This window comes from Pholcus phalangioides, unplaced genomic scaffold (genome assembly GCF_987345545.1).
Source record: "Pholcus phalangioides strain wild (caught in Gottingen) unplaced genomic scaffold, Ppha-v1.0 ptg000005l_1, whole genome shotgun sequence".
Taxonomy (NCBI): domain Eukaryota; kingdom Metazoa; phylum Arthropoda; class Arachnida; order Araneae; family Pholcidae; genus Pholcus; species Pholcus phalangioides.
The window spans coordinates 13,501,579-13,525,753 of record NW_028301598.1 but is presented as its reverse complement, the minus strand read 5'-3'; the positions used below and the strand labels follow the sequence as shown (position 1 = coordinate 13,525,753).

Here is a 24,175-nt window from a genome sequence, read left to right as displayed (position 1 = left end):
AGGAATATTAATGTGCAGGCGCGTTTGGTTCAATAAAGGTGAATTGCAAACGCATCCACATCATGACCATGGCATACTCTGATTTGTTGTTGAACAAGAATTTTTGTGCTTTCACCTCATAGCCAGAACATGGTGGACAACATATTTAACATTTCTTGAGTAAGTTGTAGTTATTTGTTCAATTACTTCGTTTTTTTTGTGATGTTTCCATGAATTATGAAATCATGCAATGCTATAATTAAGGTATCATTCTGCCATGACTGGCTATTGTTTCCATTCTGCGAGCAAATTTCCCACATGTTGGATGATGTCATTAATTTTACATTTTTAAGTATTTTTTCCCCTTTACCAAATAAAATTCTATTTTTTCAGGAATATTCATGTCAAGTTTCAAGTCATTCTGACAATCCTTCTATTTTTAGTCTTTTGAAATCCAAACCTTAGTTATAATCACCCTGTATATCGTAAATCATTAGTAATTAATCTGCATAATTTATGCTTCATTAATACATTATATTCACCTAATTTTTATTATAGTTTTTGCAAAATAGCTTCCTAATTAAGCATACTGAAAGTAACTGGAGAAAACATCTATATATATATAACATCTTTATATTATATGATTAATAACAACATTATTGTTTATTTTTGTAATTTTTTACATAAATACAAGATGAAACAAAAAAAAATCAGCCAAGGGGACTAATTAAAAGAATTTTTTTCAAACACGAAGGAATTAAATGGGGTAAGCAAAAAATAACTAAATTGCGAAAATTTGTTTTTGTTAAAATGTAAGAAATATTTATTGATTAATTAAATATAGCAAGTGTTAATTACATAAATAAACATTTTATTTTAATTAATTATTGGAAATTTGAATGATTTTTCAGAAATTTTATTGTTTTTAATGTTAATACTATTTAAAACAAAAAAAAAACTTTTTTTTTTTTTTACCAACTCTAGTCTAAACCCATTTCCATATTAAACGTTTAATTTTTTCTATGATATCATATACCTTTGTGTGGCTTCTTATGCAAGTCATTTGTTTTCCATCTCTCCTTGTGATGACATCACATTCATCTTTACATGCTCCTGTGTGTTGTCTGTATCCTTTGCATTGTCTTGCTTGTAAGTGTCAAATGTTTCAGTTCCATAAGTCAGTGTTGGTAGCACACACTGGTTAAACGGTTTTTTCAGACAATGGCATGTGACTCTTCAGAATCGCAAAACACAAATGGTTGAGAAATTCTCCATTTATTTTAATTCCTTTCTCATCCCAATCCAGTTTTCTGAATACTTCTTCTAAAACAGCAGTAAAGAGTTTTGGTGAGATAGTATCAGCCTGTCTGACTCCTTTTCGAAGTTTAGTCTTTGCTTTTCCTGTTGAAGTAAATGATGTTAATTGTTTTGAGTTTGTGAAGTCCTCGGCAGATGGCGCCACATTGTTCTTAATGTTTGTTCTATTTTCACAGTATTAGTAGTAGCGTGTTGTGTATTTGTCCGGTATGTTCAATAAAGACCTTAACTCCCTTATATATTCTAGAAACCTTGGTTAACTCCAGTCTAAGCTTTAAAACTATATCAGGTTATGGGTTTTCCGCACGATAAAATGTGCAGCAGAGGTCGGAAATCAGGTTTTTCTTCAAGATAATTCAGCAACGTGATTATTTCTCGGAAGATATCCATTGTCGCGGTGGGTTTCGTCGATCGGCCTTTTTATGTGGGAAGAAAGCAGCCGCCGGCAGCCATCATAAACAACCGCTGAAGAAATGGGAAGTGAGCATCACTCATCCGAGAGGTACTTTCATTTGCTTATAGTTCCGGCTATTTGCTGAATTGAACTGTCGCGCAGTCAAACCTTAGTTTTTCATTTAAAAAAAAATGGATTTGAGCCGACACATCAGCTTTTGACTGGAGAGGGTGACTGGGTGATATGGAAAAAGAAAATACGAGATTTGCTCGATTATCACGAGGGTGCGATTGACGCGATCGATGGCAAGCTGAGGAAGCCAGAGCCTCATGGTGAAAATGCAAGTGGATCGGAAATTAGGAACCACAAAGAACTTTGTGACGCGTTCCGGAAAGCAAATAGCTATGCCAAGTCAATGATTGCAAGCACAGTCACCGACAATGTGTATCAAAAAATCATGGACAATGAGTCAGCCAATGAAACATGGGAAGCTTTGAAGAAGCAGTTTGAGGCAACTGCAAAGGATCAGTTATTCAAGATGTGCACCAAATTTTTTGCATTTGGTTGGGTTCCTGGAGATGATGTTTCCACACACATAGCAAAGCTAAGGAGTCTCTGGAATGAACTGAATAATGACCTTGAAGCAAGAAGTGAAACCAGATTACCGGACCTGATGCTAGTCTGCAAGATTTTGCACATTTTGCCAAGTAAATTCGAGACCTTCAAATCAAGTTGGATGCTATTGGCTAAGGATGACAAGAAGTCATTCAAAGAGCTGTCAGTGCAATTGTGCATGTTTGAGAGAAATTTCACCAAGGCAGAGGATAGCAGCAAATGTGTAAAGGAGGCATTAATAGCGGCAATAGCAGAAAGTCAGAAACACGATGCAGAAACCTTGGAAAAGAGGAATATGCAACTACTGCAAACGCAAAGGACACTGGGTAAAAGAATGCAGGCTGTGGATCGCTGATGGAAGACCACCAAAGAATAAAGCCAATGAGATACAGGTAAATAAAGCAAGTGATACACCAGTACATAAAGCTGCAGCAAATATAGTGTTGATGTCTGTCTGTGAAGAAATCCATGTAGCAGATAGTTCAACATCATTTTGAATCGATAATGGGGCAACGAGACATGTCACGAACTGTTCCAGTTATTTTGTTGACTTCGTGAAATTTGATAATCCTTGTGGTATCAAAGCTGCTGGAAATGAAACTTTAGTTGCAATAGGGAGAGGCACCATCAGAGTCAAAACAACTGTTGGCAGAAAGAGCCAAGAGATTCTTTTGAAAAATGTTAGGTATGTTTCACAAATTAGTAGAAATTTATTTTCTGTTCTCGCAGCGCAAGATAGGAATAAAAACAGTGAATTTGTGTCAATTCCCACAAAATGCTGGCTAAAAGTTAACAATCAAGTAGTGCTCCATGGATCACGCAGTGTGAATGGTAGTTTATTCAAGGCTGCTATTGAACCGATTTTGCCCAAAAAAGAGATAGAAGTGCATACTGCTGTAGACAGCTCCTTGTTACAATTATACCATGAGAGATGGGGACACCAAGACAAACGCCACATCAAAAGGACACTAGAGAAGGAGTTAGACATCACTGTGAGCCTTGATAAAGAACTGTGTGAGCCATGTGTTTATGGCAAAGCACACCGTTTATCATTTGGAACCAGGAAGAAAACTTTTGAGCCAGGCGAACTCATTTCCGCTGATGTTTGTGGCCCATTCGAGGAATCTTTCCAAAAGAAACGGTATCTGGTGGTGTTCAAAGAAAGCTTCACCAAGTTTCGATATGGCCTACTGAAAGAAAAGTCAGAAGTCAAAGATGTGTTGGAACATATGCTTGCACATGCCAATACAACAGGACATTCAGTAAAAGAATTCCTCAGTGATAATGGCTGTGAGTTTGACAATGAAGATGTGCGTGCAATCCTGAAATCGAGAGGGATTGTCCAAAGACTGACAGCTCCATACACACCTCAGCAGAATGGAGGTAGTGAACGTGAAATGCGCACCATTGTTGAAATGGCCAGAACGTTCAAATATTCAAATCCTGAGGCTAACTTCTCTGCAGCTATCTGGGCTGAGTTAGTAGGCTCTGCCATATATGTATTAAACAGAACAGGCAAGTCATCAGTGGAAGACAAAAGTCCGTATGAACTTTGGCTTAATAAGAAACCCAGGTTGAAACACCTACGAGTGATAGGGTCAACATGCTATGCCCATATTCCAAGCCAGAAGAGGAGAAAAATGAATAAGAAAGCCATCAAAGGTTACCTGGTGGGATATGATGGGGATGAACCCTACAGGATCTGGGTCAAGGAAGATCATCGTGTAATTCTATCAAGAGATGTAGTCTTTTAAGAATGGCCAAGCAATTGTGACAGGCATGCCAAATTACCATTATCAGATAGACCAGTATATGAAAAACCAAATCAAGACCAGAGTGAAAAGCATGAAGTTGAGATTGAAGATCCTGAACAAGAAAACAAGTATTTTGAGTGATGCTGAAACTGATGATGATGAATCAGAAAATGTCACATCAGATAGGCAATTAAGAAACCGTTCCCTTCTGCATAAGCCTAGACGTTTTGAGCATTACATCATGGAAGCAGAGTCATTCCTGAGTGATGAAGATAATCCCCAAACATATGAAGAAGCAATCAACAGCAAGTGCAGCATAAATTGGAAGAAGGCTATGGACAGTGAGATGAGTTCTCTTAAAGAAAACCAGACATGGGAACTGACTGACCTACCACCTGGAGACAGGGCGATACCCTGCAAATGGGTTTTCAAATTATAAACAAACCCAGATGGAAGTATCAACAAATATAAAGCCAGACTTGTTGTAAAAGGATTCACTCAACGCCAAGACATTGACTATAGTGAGACATACAGTCCAGTAGCAAAATTAGGCACTATACGAGCAGTGTTGAGCATTGCAGCTGAAGAAGAAATGCATTTAACACAGTTTGACATATCAACAGCATTCCTTTATGGAAAATTGGAGGAGACAATCTACATGATGCAACCAGAAGGTTTTAATGATGGCACTGGAAGAGTGTACAGACTCAAACGTAGCCTCTATGGCTTAAAACAATCTCCACGTTGTTGGAATAAGTGCTTTGGGCAGTTTATAGAAGAACTCTGTTTTCAACCAAGCAAAGCAGATCCATGCTTATACATTCGTGAGAAGAAAGGTAGAAAATTATTGATAGTATTATATGTAGTTGACGGGTTAATTGCTGCATCTGATCAACAGGACTCGGAAACGTTCATCAAGGAACTAAAAGCAAAATTCAAGGTCTCCGTTGGTGAAGTCTCATGTTTTCTGGGACTTGAAATTGAACGCCATGGTGACAAGTCAATAACAGTTAGTCAGAAAGGATACGCTAGAAAAATCCTTCAGCGTTTTGGTTTTGATGAATGCAAACCTGTTACAACTCCTATGTTGAAGAATTCAGAAGTGCAAAGGACTGAAGATACCAGAGCTATCTTTCCATACAGACAAGCTGTAGGTGCTTTGATGTATCTAATGGTAGGAACTAGACCAGATTTGGCCTACAGTGTAGGTTATTTGTCTCGGTCACTGGAAAATCCATCTGCAGAAGATATAGTGAGAGTAAAGTGAGTGTTTCGTTACGTCACTGGCACAGTACAATATGGAATCACTTATCGTGCAACTGACACAAAAGGTGTGCTTCAGTGTTACAGTGATTCAGATTTTGGAGGATGTACAAAAACTGGTCGGTCAACATCTGGATATGTGATGATATATGCTGGAGGAGCTATCAAAGACAAGCTATTGTTGCCACATCAACAACTGAAGCTGAAGTTGTTGCAGCATCAGAAGCAGCCAAGGAAGTTATTTGGCTCCAGAGGCTTCTCAAAGATATTGTGAACTTAAAGAACATTCCCATCCTTCAAGTGGACAACAGGGCAGCTATAAAATTATCACATAATCCTGGATACCATCGGCGTACTAAACATATCGAACTGAAACACTTCTTTATCCCTGAGAAAGTGCTCCAAGGAAAACTTGATGTTGAACAAGTGTCAACAGAAGAACAGATGGCAGATATCCTGACTAAACCCCTAATGAAGTCAAGACTATTGACTTTATGTTTTCAAATGGGACTTATAAGATACAAATCAAACAGTTAACAGGGGAAAGTGTTGAAGTAAATGATGTTAAATGTTTTGAGTTTGTGAAGTCCTCCTGTTCTTAATGTTTGTTCTATTTTCACAGTATTAGTAGTAGTGTGTTGTGTATTTGTCCGGTATGTTCAATAAAGACCTTAACTCCCTTATATATTCTAGAAACCTTGGTTAACTCCAGTCTAAGCTTTAAAACTATATCATATCCTTTATCCAAATGAATCGTTTCAGTTGCTTTTTCATATATTTTCTTGATGATATTAATGTAAGTCTTCCCTACCCCAATTAATTACATCTAGACCTTTAATAACAGCAGATGTGAAAATAAAGTCAAACGCTTTCTCATCATCAATGAAGACCATACACAATGGTAATTTGTATTCCTTGTGTCTCTCTATAAGTTCCCTGATTGCTTGGATGTGATCCATTGTACTGAATTCACTTTGAAATTATGTTTGTTCTTTTGGTTGGGCTTCGTCCAATTTGGATTCAAGCCTATATGTCAGCACTTTGGTGAAGATTTTATAAATTACTGATTGGTCAATAATTCTTGATATTCTATTTTTCTATCTTTTTGTAAAGAACCACCTACATTGCATAGTATAACCTATATGTATATTATAAATATATATAAACAGATATAAATATATCTGTATATTTTCTGCAAGTTTAATCTTGTCCAAACCTTTTTAGATCATTTGATCATTTTTGTCGCAACACAGTCATTTTCTGCACAGGAGGGCTAATTAGACTTGAACTACCTGGCAGATATCCACGTTAATATTCCTTACGGAACCTCTAACGTAAAGGGTATCTGTTGGAAAAGTAGCAACACCTTCCCCAGCCCATCAAACATAGAACACTTTTTCAAAGTGCAGGGGGGGGGGGGGAATTAAAATATATATAGTAACCACAAAATAATTTAAAAATTAAACATTTGTGGAAGCACAATGCACGTCACAGTCCAGGAGCATATGTATGAAAAGGGTGGGAGAAGAACAGTTATATATACTATATATCAGTTATATAACACTGGAAAACACAGAACAATGAAAAATAAACATCTGTGGTAGGCACAATGATAATTAGACTTCGTCCTACAATTTATTGCTGATTCTGAACGGCAGGCTTTTTATACTCATCAAGGGGTTGGTGCGCTAACCCCTCGTTCATTGGGGACTCCCCGCAGCAATTTTTTCCTGCAGTCATGTTGTCATTTCTGTTGTACTCCTGTAGAAAGGCTCTTTGATAAAACGCGAAAAATTCAACCAATAAGATCACCGGTTGAATTTGCTTGAATGCAACCGATGCGCTTATTGGTTGAATTTTTCAACTTTTATAAAACTTTATAGTTTAATCCCGGCTTTAAGTCTGGATTACAATATAATAATTTTATAATAATTCTTTTATAGATGCAACCAATAAGCTGTTTCATTCGAGCTTAGGACCTTCAAATGTCTTAATCCAACCCTGAGTATACGCCATGCGTGGATAACGTTGTTTAATAAAAGTATTTTTTTTTCAAGTTTAAAAAAATTAAAATATTAAAAAAATTTTAAAAATAATAATTTTAAATATTTGTTTTTTAAATAATTTTAAAGATTTAAAAAGGAAAAAATTAAATTTTTTTAATTAAATTTAAAAGTTATCAAAATATTTAGTCAATTAAATATCTGTAATGAATTACAGAACAGCTTATAATATTGGTCCCGTCAGTGGCCATTGTTGGCAGGTTTTATTGTATAAAATTGTAAAGTATGGACAAAAGGCAGTAAAGTTGCTATATCTCCTTCATCTCAGAAGGAAACGGAGGGATAGATCTATGTGGGTACATCCTATTGATGAACAGGGACTTTCATGTGGTGTTTTTAAGGGTATTTATGGCAAATAATTAAAAAAATTCCATGCAAAATCATCTTTAAAAAGTAGCCAAAGATGCGGACGAATTCGCTCCGTATCATGTGAATAGCTCCAAATAAACTAATGGTCAAAACTTGTGTGTGCTGATGCGGAGCCCGCTGTGAGAGATGGACGCCTATTCTAAAGGACTATAGGAGCATAATCTCCAGAGAGTAGGAAAAGAAGAAAAGACGCCAGGTGGAGGAGCCCGAAATGAGAAGAAAAAGGGAACATCCTGAGAGGGGAGGCCATAGGCGACGGTCATAGAAAGAAGGGGTTTTTTCTTGGCTATGAAATATACGTCAACAGTATCAGTAATGAGCTTACAGAGATTCAGAAAAATCTCGAAGAGAAACAAATTTAGTATTCTGGACATGCAATGGAGAAAAAATTGTCCCAGTGGGATATGTCACTGTGAAAGTGGAATACTGAAAACAAAGGTTGCACTTGAACTTATACTTGGTGAGGGAAAATTTAGACAATTTTTAGCTGTGAGTGGCTATACAAAATCAACCTAGACTGGAACTCTCTTAAGGCTGTGAGGACCGCTAATGACATGGATCTAAAAAAATTGTTGGATGATTATAAAGAGATTTTCGACAACAAATTAGGTGAGATAAATAACCATGAAGTGGAACTAAAGCTAAAACCTGATGTTACCCCAGATTTTCGTAGAGCGAGAACTGTGCCCATTGCATTAAAAGACCGGGTTGAAAAAATAATAGACCGTCTTGAAAGAGAAGGCTTTATCAAGTGAGTTGAAACTTCGGATTGGGCTACACCAGTTGTTCCCGTGGTGAAGCCAGACGGATCCATAGGGTTATGTGCAGATTATTCTGTCACATTAAATCCTAAGCTAGAGGTGCCTCAGCATCCCTTACCAATGTTTGAAGAAATATTCTCATGTTTAAATGGGGGTAAACGATTTTCAAAATTGGATTTCAGTCATGCATATTTGCAAATGAAAGTGCACCCTCACAGTCAACGACTCCTAACCATAAACATTCATAAGGGGTTATACGCCTATAAAAGATTGATGTACGGCCTAAATGCAGCTCCAGCAATATGGCAGAGGTACATTGATGGGTTATTCCAAGGAATATGTCGGCGCACAATAAGTAGTGGACTGTATTTGAATGGTTTCAGCTCATGAAAGCAGAACAGGCTCACTTAGAAATTCAACATTTAATTATAAAGAGAACTTAATGTGAAACGGTTCCCAGAGGAACGCTACAGACAGATGCGCACACCTGTACTCACACAGCAAGACTAAAAAACACAAGCAAAAAAGGAGGGAAACACGAACAAGCAACTACATTGATGCTAACGAGATGCTGCCATCTATGAAACAAAACACAAGAACAACCTGGGCTCTAACATCCCGCCCGGTGTTGAAATATTAATTTCAATCGATATCACAACACATAAATGAAATGAATAGGATAGGTACAAATCAATTATACACTTTAAAAATTCAACATCACTCATCCTGAACATTGTGCAAACAATAGAAGAGGATTTTTTTTTACATCAGGGAGATTGCTCTTGGAATGGAAGAGGACAAATTTTAGAGACGCTTCTCTTTATGACACCATTCTTCGTCTTGACCAACAATACTCGCACCTTTTGATCACACCCCTTGATCACGTCTTGAATGCGACCCAGTTGCCATCTACAAGGGGGGGCAGTGATCTTCCTTAAGGAAGACAACATCACCTTGTTTCACATTGTCTTTGTCGAAGCACCACTTGTTTCGCTGCTGCAGTGTGTTCAAGTAGTCCCTATGCCATGTCTTCCAGATGTTCTGCACGAACTTGGTTGTGCATTGCCAACGATTCAGACAATTTTCATTCACATCAATCAGGTCTGGCTCTGGAACAGTTCTGATGGGACGACCGACCAGAAAATGACCTGGTGTTAGAGCCTCCAGATCTGCCGGATCAGATGACATCGGTAAAACAGGTCTAGAGTTGATTCCTTCAATCAGGGCTGACACTGTCAGGAATTCTTCCAGTGTCAGATTTGCACTGCCAATTGACCTCTTGAAGTGGTATTTGAATGTCTTCACTCCTGCCTCCCATAATCCTCCAAAATTTGGTGAGCTAGGAAAAATGAACTTCCAGTTCACAGATTCTGACAACAGAAAATCAGCCACACATTCGTCAGGTCTTGCAACCAACTGACCGAGGTTCTTCAACTCCCTTTGAGCACCTACGAAATTTGTTGCATTATCAGAAAATATTACTGAACCCCCTTCTTCTTCTTGCAAAAAACCGCTTCAAGCATGCGATGAAAGATTCAGAAGTCAGATCAACCATCTCTATGTGAGCAGCTTTTGTCACAAAGCAGATGAAAATAGCAACATAAATTTTCTTCACAACTCCCTTCCTCTGATTAGAGATCTTCCCGTGGAAAGGACCACAGAAGTCAACACCACAGATATTGAATGGCGGGTTCGGAGTAACTCTGACCTTTGGAAGTTCACCCATAATTTGAGACACAGTTTTGGGATGAACACAAAAGCAAGTCACACAATTATGTACAACCTTTCTTGCCAGATTTCTTCCACCAAGTGGCCAAAAGACCTCGCGAACAACATTCAGCAAGGCTTGTGGACCAACATGAAAATTCTTATTATGGTAATGCTCAAATATCAGATGAGAGAGCTGTTGTGGTGCAAAATTAAGTTGAGTACTACTTAAGCTGACAGTACTCCAAGAAAGAAAACTTTTGGCCTGGTGATCATATTAGTGGGGTACCATTTTTGAGTTGTTACCGTGTCCGCAACAACCCTTTGTGTGTCGGTGAGTAATTCTCCTGAATAAATATGTACTAGAGCATTTTAACCGAAACAATTAAGTCACAAAGAAAAAATAATATGTCAACACACAGAGGTCTAAATGCACATTAGGTTCTTTAATTCTTAATTCATATAACCAAAAACAAAATACCAAAAAGAAAAAACGATGCTGAAATACCTTACTTTACTTATCGAAAAATTAAAATTTAAATATCGCTGCAGTTTGGTTTTTCCTGACCACTCAACAAAATTTGTAAGACAAAATTTACTCACATCTCCCATATTATGGTCACTTCATTCTTGACAACCGGATTTCGATGAACAGTTCCCTTTAACCTGAACACTCAGTACGGACAGTTCGTTTTCTCATAAGTCATCCTTTTGACTGGCGAATCTGCTTGGCGAATTGAACGATTAATGTCTCTGTATCTACTGAAGCAACGGTCCGTGTACATACTTTACGATGTCGGAGCATCAAAGTTCTCCATCAGTACTACCACTCGGGGTAGTGTGGTCGAAGTACCATCCTTGGACTGGACTGCAAGAGACAGCTGCTGGGCTTCATCTTTCTGGCATGACAGTAAACCTTCCTTCCTGGATCAGTTGGGAGCAACTGATATGATGAGACGATGCTTCATACTGTTTTTCTCGAGCTTACATCTTCAAGTAAAATGTTACGACTTTTGGCAGTTCCAAATTAAATAGGGTTTGAGTGACTTGGGACTTATGAATTTCAGGGGCTCTTCAAGTTACGTGGGCGGGGGGGGGGGGGGGAATTCTTCAACCGGCGGGACCACGCTTTCTCGTGCAACTGGTCCCGATGAACTGCACGCCTCCAAAGTTTTTCAGTGGTAATATGTAAATTGAGTGATGGGCGGGACTTGAGAAAGTGCATCCACTAATTCGTCGCGCAAAGTGCGTAATCCAAAATTTTACCCAATTGTATCACGAGGCGCAAACACAAACATGAAACCAAATGAAAAACATCTTCTCTCAATACGGGGTCGATTTAAGAAAATGAACGGCTTTCAGCAAAGTTTATAATTACAACAATAATTTTCAATATAAGATTTCCGGATTAAATGCATAAATATTCATCAAAATCAAAAAACATTAACATCATTGTGTGGGGAAAAAAATTAGCTTTCCAACGATATGCGACATCATATATAAATATTCTTTTTTCGCGACATGCCGAAAAATTTAAATCCAAACAAAGGAAATTCTTAAAAAAATTCAAATTCAACACTTTCTCGAAGACAGAGAATAATTTCAAGCATATATAACATTATAGTTTCTCTCCCTCACAATATTTTACAACACAAGTTTTTTTTTTTCTAAAGCATCGGAAACAGTGGAGAGAAAAAGGAAAAAAATATAAATTTTTAAAATTGAAATACTCACACGGTCTCAACTCTTGATTAACAAAAATGTTTGTTTCCCTTATTTAAAAAAAAACATCGACTCAGAATATGCAAAAAGCGAAAAATCGGCTTTTCAAGTATAAAAAAAAATATACAACAGATTACGAACAGTGAGAGGGAAAAAGAAAAAGGAATCTTATCTTCCTTTTACACGTACGGTGCAGTGCGGAACAAGAAAACTGACTCATCAAGATGGCGATGATATCTTTGATTATCAGTGGATCATTAGGTGTGTCTCTCTCACAAAAGAAAGAATATATTATTCAAAAGAACACACATTTTCTTGTTCAATTTAACTCGGAATTTCTCAAAATTTCACAGGAAGAATCAGAAAAATTCAAGGAATTTGTTGTTGAGCTCAAATGATTGAGATGTCAAAGCAAAGCATTTAATATTTAGGATTTTCCGACAAACACATACAGTGTGATGCATAAAGAGTGTGTGTCCACTCTCTACGAATGATCTGTGGTTCAGATCTCGGGCATTTTATGAATAACGGACAGAATGATAACACAAGTGGAAAGGAACTAGACAACCACGAGATTCGGTTCAGCTTTCCACAAAAATATAAAGACAGAAGCTCAAATATTTTCCACGCGACAAACACAATTATATTTACATTTAGCAAATTTCACGTATTTGACATGACAATTCTGGGTTGAAATATGTCAGGCTTCTTTGTCAAAGGGGGGGAAAGTGTCCTACTTTTCCCACCGTGACAGAGCCTGTGACTTGCAGGAATCACTGCTTGATGTTTACTCTCAAAGGCAATTTCAGCATTGCTGAGACATCCTCCAACACGAATAACACCAGTATCATCCAAAAAGGGTTTGAGGCATCTCAGCTTACTCTTAACAGATACAGATCTACCTTTAATTAGATCTGATAGTTCCTCTGAGAATTCCTTCTTTTGAACTTCTTTCACAAGATACATTTCTGCTGCCTTTAACTCTTGAACAGTTAGTGGACCATGACATCTAACTTGAGGATTTCTCGAATTGTGTATGAATCTAAACACATAACTCAATATTCTGATAATCTTCACATAGCTGTTGCTGATATTTAACATCTGAGACAGTGGAGAATTATCCTTGATGATGGCTAACACATTGATTTGAACTTCCTTCAATTCTTGTTGATATTCCTCTTCAGAAGGGTGTGGACAATTGTCTCTATGCTGCACCTTTTCATGAAGGAAGGATGGGCCTCTCCACCACAATGAAGCGTCACAAATTCTTGATGTATCGAGACCTCTGGAAACTAAATATGCTGGATTTTCCTCTGTCCTTACATGAGACCAGTGAGCATTGCAAGAGAGTTTTTGAATTCTGGAAACTCTGTTTGCAACAAATGTTTTCAATAGATGCAGAGATGTATGAATCCAACTCAGGGCAATAGTGGAATCAGTCAATACATACACTGAATTTCCAGCTTCAATGAATACAAGACCTTATTTATAAGTTTGGATTCAGCTGCACATAACTCTAGATGAGGTATTGTGATGGTTTTGATTGGAGCCACTCTGGATTTGCTGCACACCAAATTCACCTTGATGATGCCAGATGACGTCATGCATCTCAGATAAACTGCAGCACCATATGCAAGCTTCGATGCATCACAGAAGCCATGAAGTTCTGAATGAATCACATTATCAACATGAATGTAACGAGGCACTCGTGCATATTTAATATCGAGCAAAGAAATCGCAAAGGTCTGCCATTCTGGAGTGATTTTCTCAGGAAGTGGTTGATCCCAATCAACCTTGAGAAGCCACAGCTTCTGCATGAATATCTTTGCCCTCACAATGACTGGACCTAAAAGCCCCAACGTGTCGAACAATCGAGAGATGTATGACAACAATGATCTTTTACTAAGTGTAACATGTATTTTCAAATGAAGATACAGTGAACTCAAACGTATCATGCACTGGATTCCACAGAACACCTAATGTTTTGACGCAATGTCCATCACATGAGACATCAAACCGATAACCTTGATTTTCACATGGCACATTTTGCATCAGCTGTTTTTTGTTCGAACACCACTTCCGTAGATTCATTCCGCCAGCTTGCAGCATGTTCATCAGTTGAGTCTGCATTTCAATGGCGGAGCTGACATTGTCCGTACCAGATACAAGATCGTCGACATATAAGTCGGACTTTGCAACTGAAGCTGCTAACGGAAACTGCATCTCTTCATCAATCACAAGTTGCTTTAGTCGTTCCATATGTCACCATGCCCAGCTGGTAAATTTTCATTGGACCATCAGCGCTATCCTTCCACAAGATTCTCTGCAAGTCTCTTTGACCAGGATCGATCTCAATCATCCGGTACATCTTCTCTGTATCAGCAGTGAAGGCAACGCAATGCTTTCGGAACCTTGCCATGATTGAGAACAGGTCTTCTTGGAACAGTCCACCATTCCTCTGCAAGTCATTCAGAGAAAGTCCATTTGAAGTAGGGGCTGATGCATTGAACACGACTCTCAACTTAGTTGCACTTTTTTCAGGGTGGTACACAGGGTGGTGAGGCATGTAATATACCACATTAGCACAGTCTACCTTCACTTAATTCATATGGCCCAGACTTTCATATTCCAATATGAAATTTTGATAAAGTGACCTGAGGTGTGAATCTTTGGACAGTTGTTTCCACAGTGAATTCAGCCTCTGAAGAGTAGCTTCCTTCGATTGGCCTAAGCACTCAGGGTCATCTTTTAGTGGCATCTGTACACAATATTTTCCTGTAGCATCTCTTTTGTGAGTCTTTTGGAAATGCTCCTCACAAAAGACTTCATCCGACTGAGTTTTCGGAACACATCATCTTTCTCAATTTCCCAAAACCGCTGGATAGATTGTTCCTAGTCCTCATCTCGAGAAAGGAAGCGCAACTGTTTACTATGAGTACTGGGGATACAACCACAAACTATGTAGCCAAAAACTGAGTCCTGTAACACAATCTTGTCACTGATCCAAAGTTTCGAATTTCGCAACAAGTTGAAGAATATCTCCGCACCAATCAGCAGCTGAACCCTTCCTGGATTGCAAAACAGGGGATCAGCAAGTTGTATACCACTGGGAAGTTCAATGTTCAACAAATTCAGAGGTGTTGATGGAGTAAATCCAGTCAACTTCGGAACAACCAAGAAATCCAAATTGCTTGAGAAATCACCTTTTATGTTGTAAATCTTAGCAGAGATTTTTACCTTGATGGTCTGAGTAACACCATTCTCGTGTGAATAATATTTGAGCTTCTGTCTTTATTTTATTGTGGAAGGCTGAGATGAATCTTGTGGTTGTCTATATTTTGTTTCTTGTGTTATCATTCTGATATTCATAAAACGTCCAAGATATAACCACCGATCGTTTGTGTAGAGTGGACACACTCTTTATGCATCACACTGTATGTGCTTGTCGGAAAATCCTAAATATTAAATGGTTTTCTTTGAAATCTCAATCTTTTGAGCTCAACAACAAATTCCTTGAATTTTTCTGATTCTTCCTGTAAAATTTTGGGAAAATCCGAGTTAAATTGAACGAGAAAATGTGTGTTCTTTTGAATAATATATTCTTTCTTTTGTGAGAGAAACACACCTAATGATTCACTGATAATCGAAGACATTATCACCATATTGATGAGTCAGTTTTCTTGTTCCCACACGAATGCGTTCGATTGGTGTAAAAGGAAGATAAGATTCCTTTTCCTTTTTTTTCTCTTTCTCTCTCACAGTTCATAATCTGTTTAATAATTTTTTTTATACTTGAAAAGCCGATTTTTTGCTTTTTGCATATTCTGAGTCGATGTTTTTTTTTTTTTAAATAAGGGAAACAAAATTTTTGTTAATCAAGAGTTAAATAATTTTGAGACCTTGTGAGTATTTCAATTTTAAAATTTATTTATTTTCCCTTTTCTCTCCACTGTTTCCGATGCTTTGAAGAAAGAAAAAAAAAATGAAAAAAGAAATTGTGTTGTAAAATATGTTGAGGGAGAGAAACTTTGAGATAATGTTATATGATTGAAATTATTCTCTGTCATCGAGAAAGTGTTGAATTTGAATTTTTCTAAGAATTTTCTTTGTCTAGATTTAAATTTTTCGGGATGTCGCGAAACAAGAATATTTATGTATGATGTCGCATATCGTTGGAAAGCTTTTTTTTTTTTCCCACACAATGATGTTAATGTTTTTTGATTTTGATGAATATTTATGTGTTTAATCCGAAAATCTTATTCTGAAAATTATTGTTGTCATAAACTTTGCTGAAAGCCCTTCATTTTCTTAAATCGACCCCGTATTGAGAAAAGATGTTTTTCTTTTGGTTTCATGTTTTGGTTGGCGCCTCATGATACGATTGGATAAAATTTTGGATTACGCAGTTTGCACAACGAATTAGAGAGGGTGCGTTTTCTCAAGCCCCGCCCATCACTCAATTTTCATATTAGCACCAGAAAACTATGGAGGCGTGCAGTTCATCTGGACCAGTTGCATGAGAAAGTGTGGTGGTCCCTCCGTCGAAGAATCTCCCCCTCCCCACCACGAAACTTGAAAATCCCCCGAAACTTATAGTCCCAAGTCACTCAAACCCCATTTAATTTAGAACTGCCAAAAGTTATAACGTGGGAAAAATTACTTGAAGATGTAAGTTCAAGAAAAACAGCTATAAAAAACCAGTATGAAGAATCGTCTCGTCATACCAGTTGCTCCCAACTGATCCAGGAAGGAAGGTTTACTGTCATGCCAGAAAGATGAAGCCGAGCAGCAGTCTCTTGCAGTCCAGTCCAAGGATGGTACTTCGTCCATGCTGCGCCGAGTGGTAGTACAACTTGAGAATTTTTGGTGGTGCTCTGACTGCAAAGTATGTGCACGGACCGTCGTCCCAGCAAGTACAGAGGACATTAGTCTTTCAAGTGTCTGGTGACCGAGCAGATTCGCCTGTCAAAGGATGACTTAAGAGAAAATTAACTGTCCGTACTGAGTGTTCAAGTTAAAGGGAACTGTTCGTCGAAATCTGGTTGTCAAGAATGAAGTGACCTGAATATGGGAGATAGTGAGTAAATTTCCTTTTTAAAATTTTTTTGAGTGGTTAGGCAAACCAAACTGCAGCGATATTTCGGTTTTTTTTTGTTTTTTTTTTTTGCACCCAAATATCTTTTAATTTTCGATAAGTGAAGTAAGATAAACAAAAAGGAGGTATTTCATCATCGTTGTGTTTTTTTTTTTTTTGGTGTTTTGTTTTTGGTTATATGAATATGGACTCAAATTTTGTTTATTTTTTGATTTTGCTATCAGTTGAAACACTTTTGAGGTTGAAAACATTTTTTTTTTTTTTTTTGTGTCTAATCTTGTGAAGCAAATAAAAAAAAAAAGGAATTTTTAAGAATTAAATAACCTAAAGTGATTTAGACCTCTGTGTGTTGACATATTGTTTTCGTTCTTTGTGACTTAATTGTTTGGGTTTTAAAATACTCTAGTACATATTTATTCAGGATAATTACTCACCGACACACAACAGGTTTTGTGGACATGGTAACAACTCAAAAATGGTACCCCACTAATATGATCACCAGGCCAAAAGTTTTTTTTTCTTGGGATACTGTCAATTTCAATAGTACTCAGTAACTTTACACCACAACATAATTGATGTTTTCTTTGAAAAAGTGAATTTCATTTTAAAATTAAAAGTGGTGAATCAAAACATGCACCAAAACATGATTATTCCCATCATCACAGTGCATCAACAGCATCTCTGCAAGTCTGTGTCCCTCCATAGGTATGGTCTCCAATGCCCTACAACATACTCCAGTCCAGTATGAACTAAGCCTCAGAAAAGCAGAAAAATTACTTTAGGAGAATGCGAAGACACCTTTTTGAAAATGAAAACCAAACATTCTATTTGTTTTTCTACCACCGCTGAACAATGTTCAGAAAACCTAAGCTGCTCGTCAATGAGAATTCCCAATTCGGTGAACCTAGTTGTATCCGGGATAGTGATGCCTGTCCAGTCAGAGAATTCACCATAACCCGTTGTGACCTGTCTCTTAACCACGATTCTATCCACTTCAGCAAGTTGCCCCCAATGTCGTGTAAATGCTTCAACAGTTTCCCATGTTGGACCCGATCGAATGCTTTCTGGAAATCAAGGTAAATAACATCTACATTTTTGCCCTTACCCAAAGCCTTAGTCACGTGATCATAGAAGTAAAGGAAGTTAGTTACACATGACTCCCCTTTGTTAACCCATGCTGATTATCAGACAATGCACTATTCTTATTTAGCCACTTCAATTGCTTTTTGATAATAATTTCCAAAATTTTCTAGAGGGAGCTCGTCAAACTCACTGGACGATAATGAACACCACTTCTTTAAATATCGGAACAACATTAGCAAGTTTCCAATCCCTTGGGACGATACCTTCAGCAACACTGCTCCTATGTTATATCTGTGCAACTGGCCCCAACAATTCATTAGCACATCCCTGAGGACCCTAGGATAGATATAATCTGGTTCTGATGCTTTGTTTGCACATACATTTTTTAGAAGATTTATGACCTCCACATCTTCCACTTGAATATCGTTGAGGGTTTTATTACTCCATGCAACACCTGTACATTGAATATTGTATTCTCTATTAAAAACTGATGTGAAAATGCCATTGAAAGCACTGCACATGCCTAAATTGCTCTCTACCGTAGACCCTCCTATCGAGAGGGGGCCAACTGTCCCCTTACATCCATTATTGGCATACCTAAAAAATGATTTTGGGTCGAAGCCAATGTTATCTGCCAACCTAGATTCAACTTCTCTCCTTTTTACTATCCCTTATCACTTTTTTCAGTAAATGATAATATGTCACCTCATGCACTTTTATACTGTCTGAATGCTCTTTTCTTCTCAAGATAAAAGTTACGCACTCATCCCCCACCGAAACATGTTCAACAAGATCCTCGGAACTAGTGCAAACTAAATCCAAAATAGCAGTACCCCTAGTGGCTTCTGATATATGCTGATACCACAAAAGAGGTGGCTGTATTGGAATTGATTATTGTCAAGCTTAACTGTGTATTTATGTGAAAATACTTTAACATATGTAGAATGTGACACAATCTTCTGAATTGAATTGGATAAACTCACATTAAAATAATATTTTTTCTGAGTGTAATGTTAATTGTATGGTATGTTAAGGTAAGGTATCTGTAGCTAGGTTTTTCAAAGACGAAATCTGTGCTGGTCACAGGGTTTGAACTTGGGCTCCATTGCAATATGAAAACCAACCACAGATAAATGTGATGGTTAATTTTGAGATTCCAAACAAAAAAAGATGTTTATTCAGTGTTGACAGAAAGATGTAGACTATCCTTTTATTTTCTAGAACAAAACTATCCTTATTTATTAAAATATCATTCATACTGATGAGTTTTCTTAAGTTAATTTTTTTTATTAATCTTGCTTCTGGGATTTTCATTTCAGGCGTCAAAAATGCGTCTTCCAAAACATATTGTATTTCCTGTGATATGTGTTGTTCTATCTAAATTAATGGTCAAATCTAGCAATTCTAGTGGAGCATATGCTGTTTTCCAAGACGAAACAGGTATGCCAAGTGAATTTTTAACCTTATGTAATTCAGCTTTCTATCAAAGATGCCACTGAACTCTAATTTACCTTTGTCTTGGGACCCAGGTTATTGGCCAAATCTGGGTCCATTTACAGTGAAAGTTGGCCCTCTCTCTTGAAAAACATAGAAGAATGGTCTCTCTTTCCCTCCCCCACCCCATCATTTTCTAGTATCTCTGTGAATCAAATTAATAATCTACACTGCTGGCCACCCAAATTGCAACACCAAGAAAGACAAGAGATATAGCAACAATATTTATTTTGTAGATTTACATGTTGACCAAGCATCAAATGATTAAATTTATAGACTTCTGTGAAGTGTGGTTCCTGCCAAAATCAGTAGCCAGAGTGGCCGCCATTGTTGAAGATCACCGCTGCCACACGCCTCGGCATTGATTCAAAGAGACTTTGGATGTGTTCTTGGGGTACAGCGGACCAAGCAGCTTCCACGCGTTGCCAAAGTTGATCTGGTGTGGCAGCTGGGGATGTAATCTGGGTCAATCGTTGAGCAACCATGGACCACATGTTTTCTATCGGCGAAAGATCCGGAGAGCGAGCTGGCCAGGGAAGCAATTCAATCTGGCGATTGACGAAGAACCTTTGGACAATGCGTGCCACGTGTGGTCGCGCATTATCCTGTTGAAATATGGCTGTGGGCAAGCCCTGAAGGTAAGGAAGGACAACTGGCTCCAACACCTCGGAGATGTAGCGCTGGCTTTTTAAAGTACCGGCAATGCGTACTAGAGGAGTGCGAGAGTGATATCCAATACCGCCCCATACCATAATACCCGGTGCAGGACCAGTGTGGCGGTGCATAACGCAGCTGTTCAGCATCCTCTCTCCACGGTGTCTCCAGACTCGAATCCGACCATCGTAGTGTTGCAGACAGAAGCGTGACTCGCCAGTAAAGACAATTTCATTCCATTGTGCCGTCCACATCCTTCTTTCATCGCACCATTGGCGGCGGAGACGTCTGTGGTTCTGCGTCAAGGGTAGACGAAGCAATGGACGTCTTGCGGACAGACCACTCTGCTGTAAACGGCGTCGAATGGTACGCGTGTAACGTATCGGGATCCGATCCCTCTACGTTAATGGTGATCTTGTCGTTATGTGGGAAATTCCTTCTTATTTTAGACCCCAGGGACCTCTCAGTTACCGGAAACCACCCGAGGACCCACTGGCGAACCGGTAAGGGCCAGAGTGTTCGATTAGTTCGGCAGTCGGCGGGTGGGGTCTTTCGGCTGTCGAACGAGAACGGGCCAGAGGTCGGGCTACTGATGTCCCACATAAATTAATTTCCCTCATGACGACGATCCGCTATTTTCGTGGAGGGGTTTGATCCAGTATGTGTTAGTTGGGCGAGGCTTAAGGGTTTGCCCAATTCATTTTATTTTTATTGAAGAACCTCCCGGGGGAGTTGTTGCAAGTCTCGTTGTGCGGATACGAAAATATAGTGTTGTACTCACTTATTTTCGGCGGGGGGCTGCAGACCTCCGTCGGAACAATTCATTTCATATTGTTATGTTAGTAATGTTTACATAATCGGGAGAGTCTGATCAGCTCTCCGGATTATGTCATGTTGCCAGATTCCAATGTAATTAAATTGTAATGTTTATAATAGTGACGCATGAATATGCAAATTCGATATTTTTGTTGAGGCGAAAAGGCCATGCGAGGACATGTGGTCCCAAACTTCTTGTAAAAGGGGAGTATAAATTCCTCCCTCTTTGTCTCTCACATTGCGTTCGTCTAATCTTGTTCTGTTCAACTGAAGCCCTCTAGTAGGACGGTTCACCGTCTTGCTACCGTATCTATTGGCCTTAGGCTGAATTGTTAAAATGCAATAATCTACATTATTTGAATCCGTTTTCCGGCAGGTCCGGAATCAAAATATAAAACAATCTTCACAGTCAAAGTTCTTCATTGCTGATCGAGGTGGTCCGGCCCTCAACCGAGAGGCCCCCTGGAGCTGATCAAGGTGGTCCGGCCCTCAACCAAGAGGCCCCCTGGAGCTGATCAAGGTGGTCCGGCCCTCAACCAAGTGGTCCCCGGAGCTGAGCAAGGTGGTCCGGCCCTCAACCGAGAGGCCCCCAGGAACTGATCAAGGTGTTCCGGTTCTCAACTGAGAAAACTCCTCTGGTATTTACGGAAAGGCTAACAACATCGGATGTCCGATCACTGCACAAGTTGACTGTTGTTGATCATCAATTGGTGAGCCAGTATCTTTACTGTTAACGTCAAATAGAGGGCTCCAAGATATACTAATCCATTGTTAAAATTAACTAACCCATATAATTAATTTGAATAAATAATATTTCATGCGAAAGTTTGTTTCTAATCATTTTCCACTTGTCGTTTGCCACTTTATTGCTGGATATTTCGAACCGGGCAAGCAACTCCCATAAGGGACGTTGCAATTTTGGGGGCTCGACCGGTTCTCAGTAAATGTGGCAAACCGCGGGTGGAAAGTACTTTCGCTAAAATTTGTTTTGTTTTTCTTGAAATTTAACATTGATTTTAGAGATGAATTCTAATAATCATAGTACGCCTAGAAATTTAGGTGATGATGTTCGTGTACAAATTGAACCGGAACCAAGTGGTTCACAATCGAATAATGGTTCACAAATGAACTTTACTTATCCAACAATGTCAAATCCTTATAACGAGACGCATGTAATACTTCCCCCGGCATTACCTTTAAATCCCGCAAATGCTTTGGTTCCATTGACCCAACGCAGTGTTGGTAGTCTTATATTTTCAGGTAGTGGAGAAGACGTTAGAAGCTTTTTATTAAAATGTGAATCGTATTTTAATCTTTACAGTGTTCCTAATAAGATCGAGTTAGTTGTAAGCACGTTTGAAGGTCGTGCTCAGGCCTGGTGGCAAACGATAGGCAGGCACGAATGGGAAAAATGGGGCCCCCATAAATCGTGGGAAAGTTTCAAGGGCTTGTTAGTACAAACCTTTTCAAGGTATCATACCAGGGTTGAATTAGCTCGTGCTTTATTCTCTGAAGAGTTTTCGACGGGCTCGTACCTTGATTTCGTATTACATAAGTTAGATCTTTTTCAGTCGTTCGATTTAACCGTTCCGGAGTCGGACAAAATTGAACTTATAATGTCACAATTACCCTATAATGTGAGAACATTTTTGGAAGTTAGGAAGCCTAATTCTTTGCAACAATTATTTGTAATGTAAGATCAATTTCTTGCAACGTGTGAAAATGTTCAAATTGAATCTCGTAAAAATTTTGAATCTTGTGAAAATTGTGTTAAGAAATTTCAACCTGAAGTTAGAAAAAATTGTGTGGGACCTACACAAAATGTAGTACAACCTTCAAGACGGCCTTTTAGGACAAATAAATTTTTTCGACAAGTTACCTGTTTTGGTTGTGGTCAAATCGGCCATATTGTAAAAAATTGTAAATCAAATGGGAATCAGGGAAACTAGACCTGGGATACATGAGAAGGGATAGTGTATCCATGGGTAAAAAGACCCCTAGTAAAAGATTTAGTTTTCTTAATCCAGTTGTGAGAGTTAACAACAAGATTTTGACAGCAAAAATTGATACCGGTGCCGATTGTTCAGCGATCAGTTTCGATCTGGCTCGGCAGGTTGGTTCACCCACTAATCAAGTTAGACCCTATCACGGTGATAGATTTCAGTTGGCATCCGGTGAGTACTGTCAGCCTGTGGGGATTCTTCGGGCCCAAGTGGAGATACGAAACAGTGTCGTGCACACAGATCTGATAGTGCTCGCCAGGGTCCCATTTGGGATCTTGATCGGCAGTGATATTTTGAGTAAAACTGAAATTATAGTTGACTTCAAAAACTTTGAACTTAAAGGAGGATTGTTGTCATATAAAGGAGATGTTGATCAGGAAAAAATGCAAAATTTAGTAAGTAAATCGGAATTTGATTCCGATCAGAAAAAAAGTTTGTTTGAATTGTTAAAACAATTTCCGAATTTGTTCAGAAACACTCCCGGTAGAACTCACGTTGCTGAACATAAGATCGTGACTGACGGAAAACCGGTTTTTCGATCCCCTTTTTCTCTTCCGCGATGGAAAAAACAATTAGTAGAAGAGCAGGTGCAACTGATGCTCTGTGATGACGTCATTGAGCCTGCCTCCACAAACTGGGCTTCCCCGTGTTTTTTAATCAAAAAGAAAACTGGTGATTGGCGATTTGTCGTCGACTATAAAAAGGTGAATAAAATTACGGCACCCGATCGGTACCCTTTGCCTTTCATCGATCAAATTCTACAACGAGTGGGTGACGCACGATTCGTCTCTACGTTCGATCTGGCCTCAGGGTATTGGCAAGTTCCAGTGCGGCTAGAGGATCGGGACAAAACGGCATTCATAACCGATTCTGGAATGTACCGATTTAAGGTAATGCCCTTTGGACTCAACAATGCCCCGGCCACGTTCCAACGCATGATGACTACAATCCTGGGCCACTTAGTCGGTAAGTGTGCCGATTTTTATTTGGATGACATTGTCGTTTACAGTTCGAATTTTGAGGAACATTTACAAAACTTGAAAACAGTATTTTCGTGTTTGGAAAAAGCAGGCTTAACTCTTAAGC

General features: G+C 38.6%; 1 protein-coding gene across 2 annotated transcripts in view; it reads left to right on the top strand.

Annotated features, from left to right (window-relative positions):
- The window catches only part of LOC149086339 (uncharacterized), a 138,940-nt gene that overhangs the window by 81,789 nt on the left and 32,976 nt on the right, over positions 1-24,175 (top strand). For both annotated transcript variants that reach the window (XM_089232386.1, XM_089232385.1), the window contains one exon: positions 19,442-19,562. In XM_089232386.1, the coding sequence (XP_089088512.1) occupies positions 19,442-19,562 (121 nt within the window). The remainder of the gene's footprint in view (positions 1-19,441; positions 19,563-24,175) is intronic.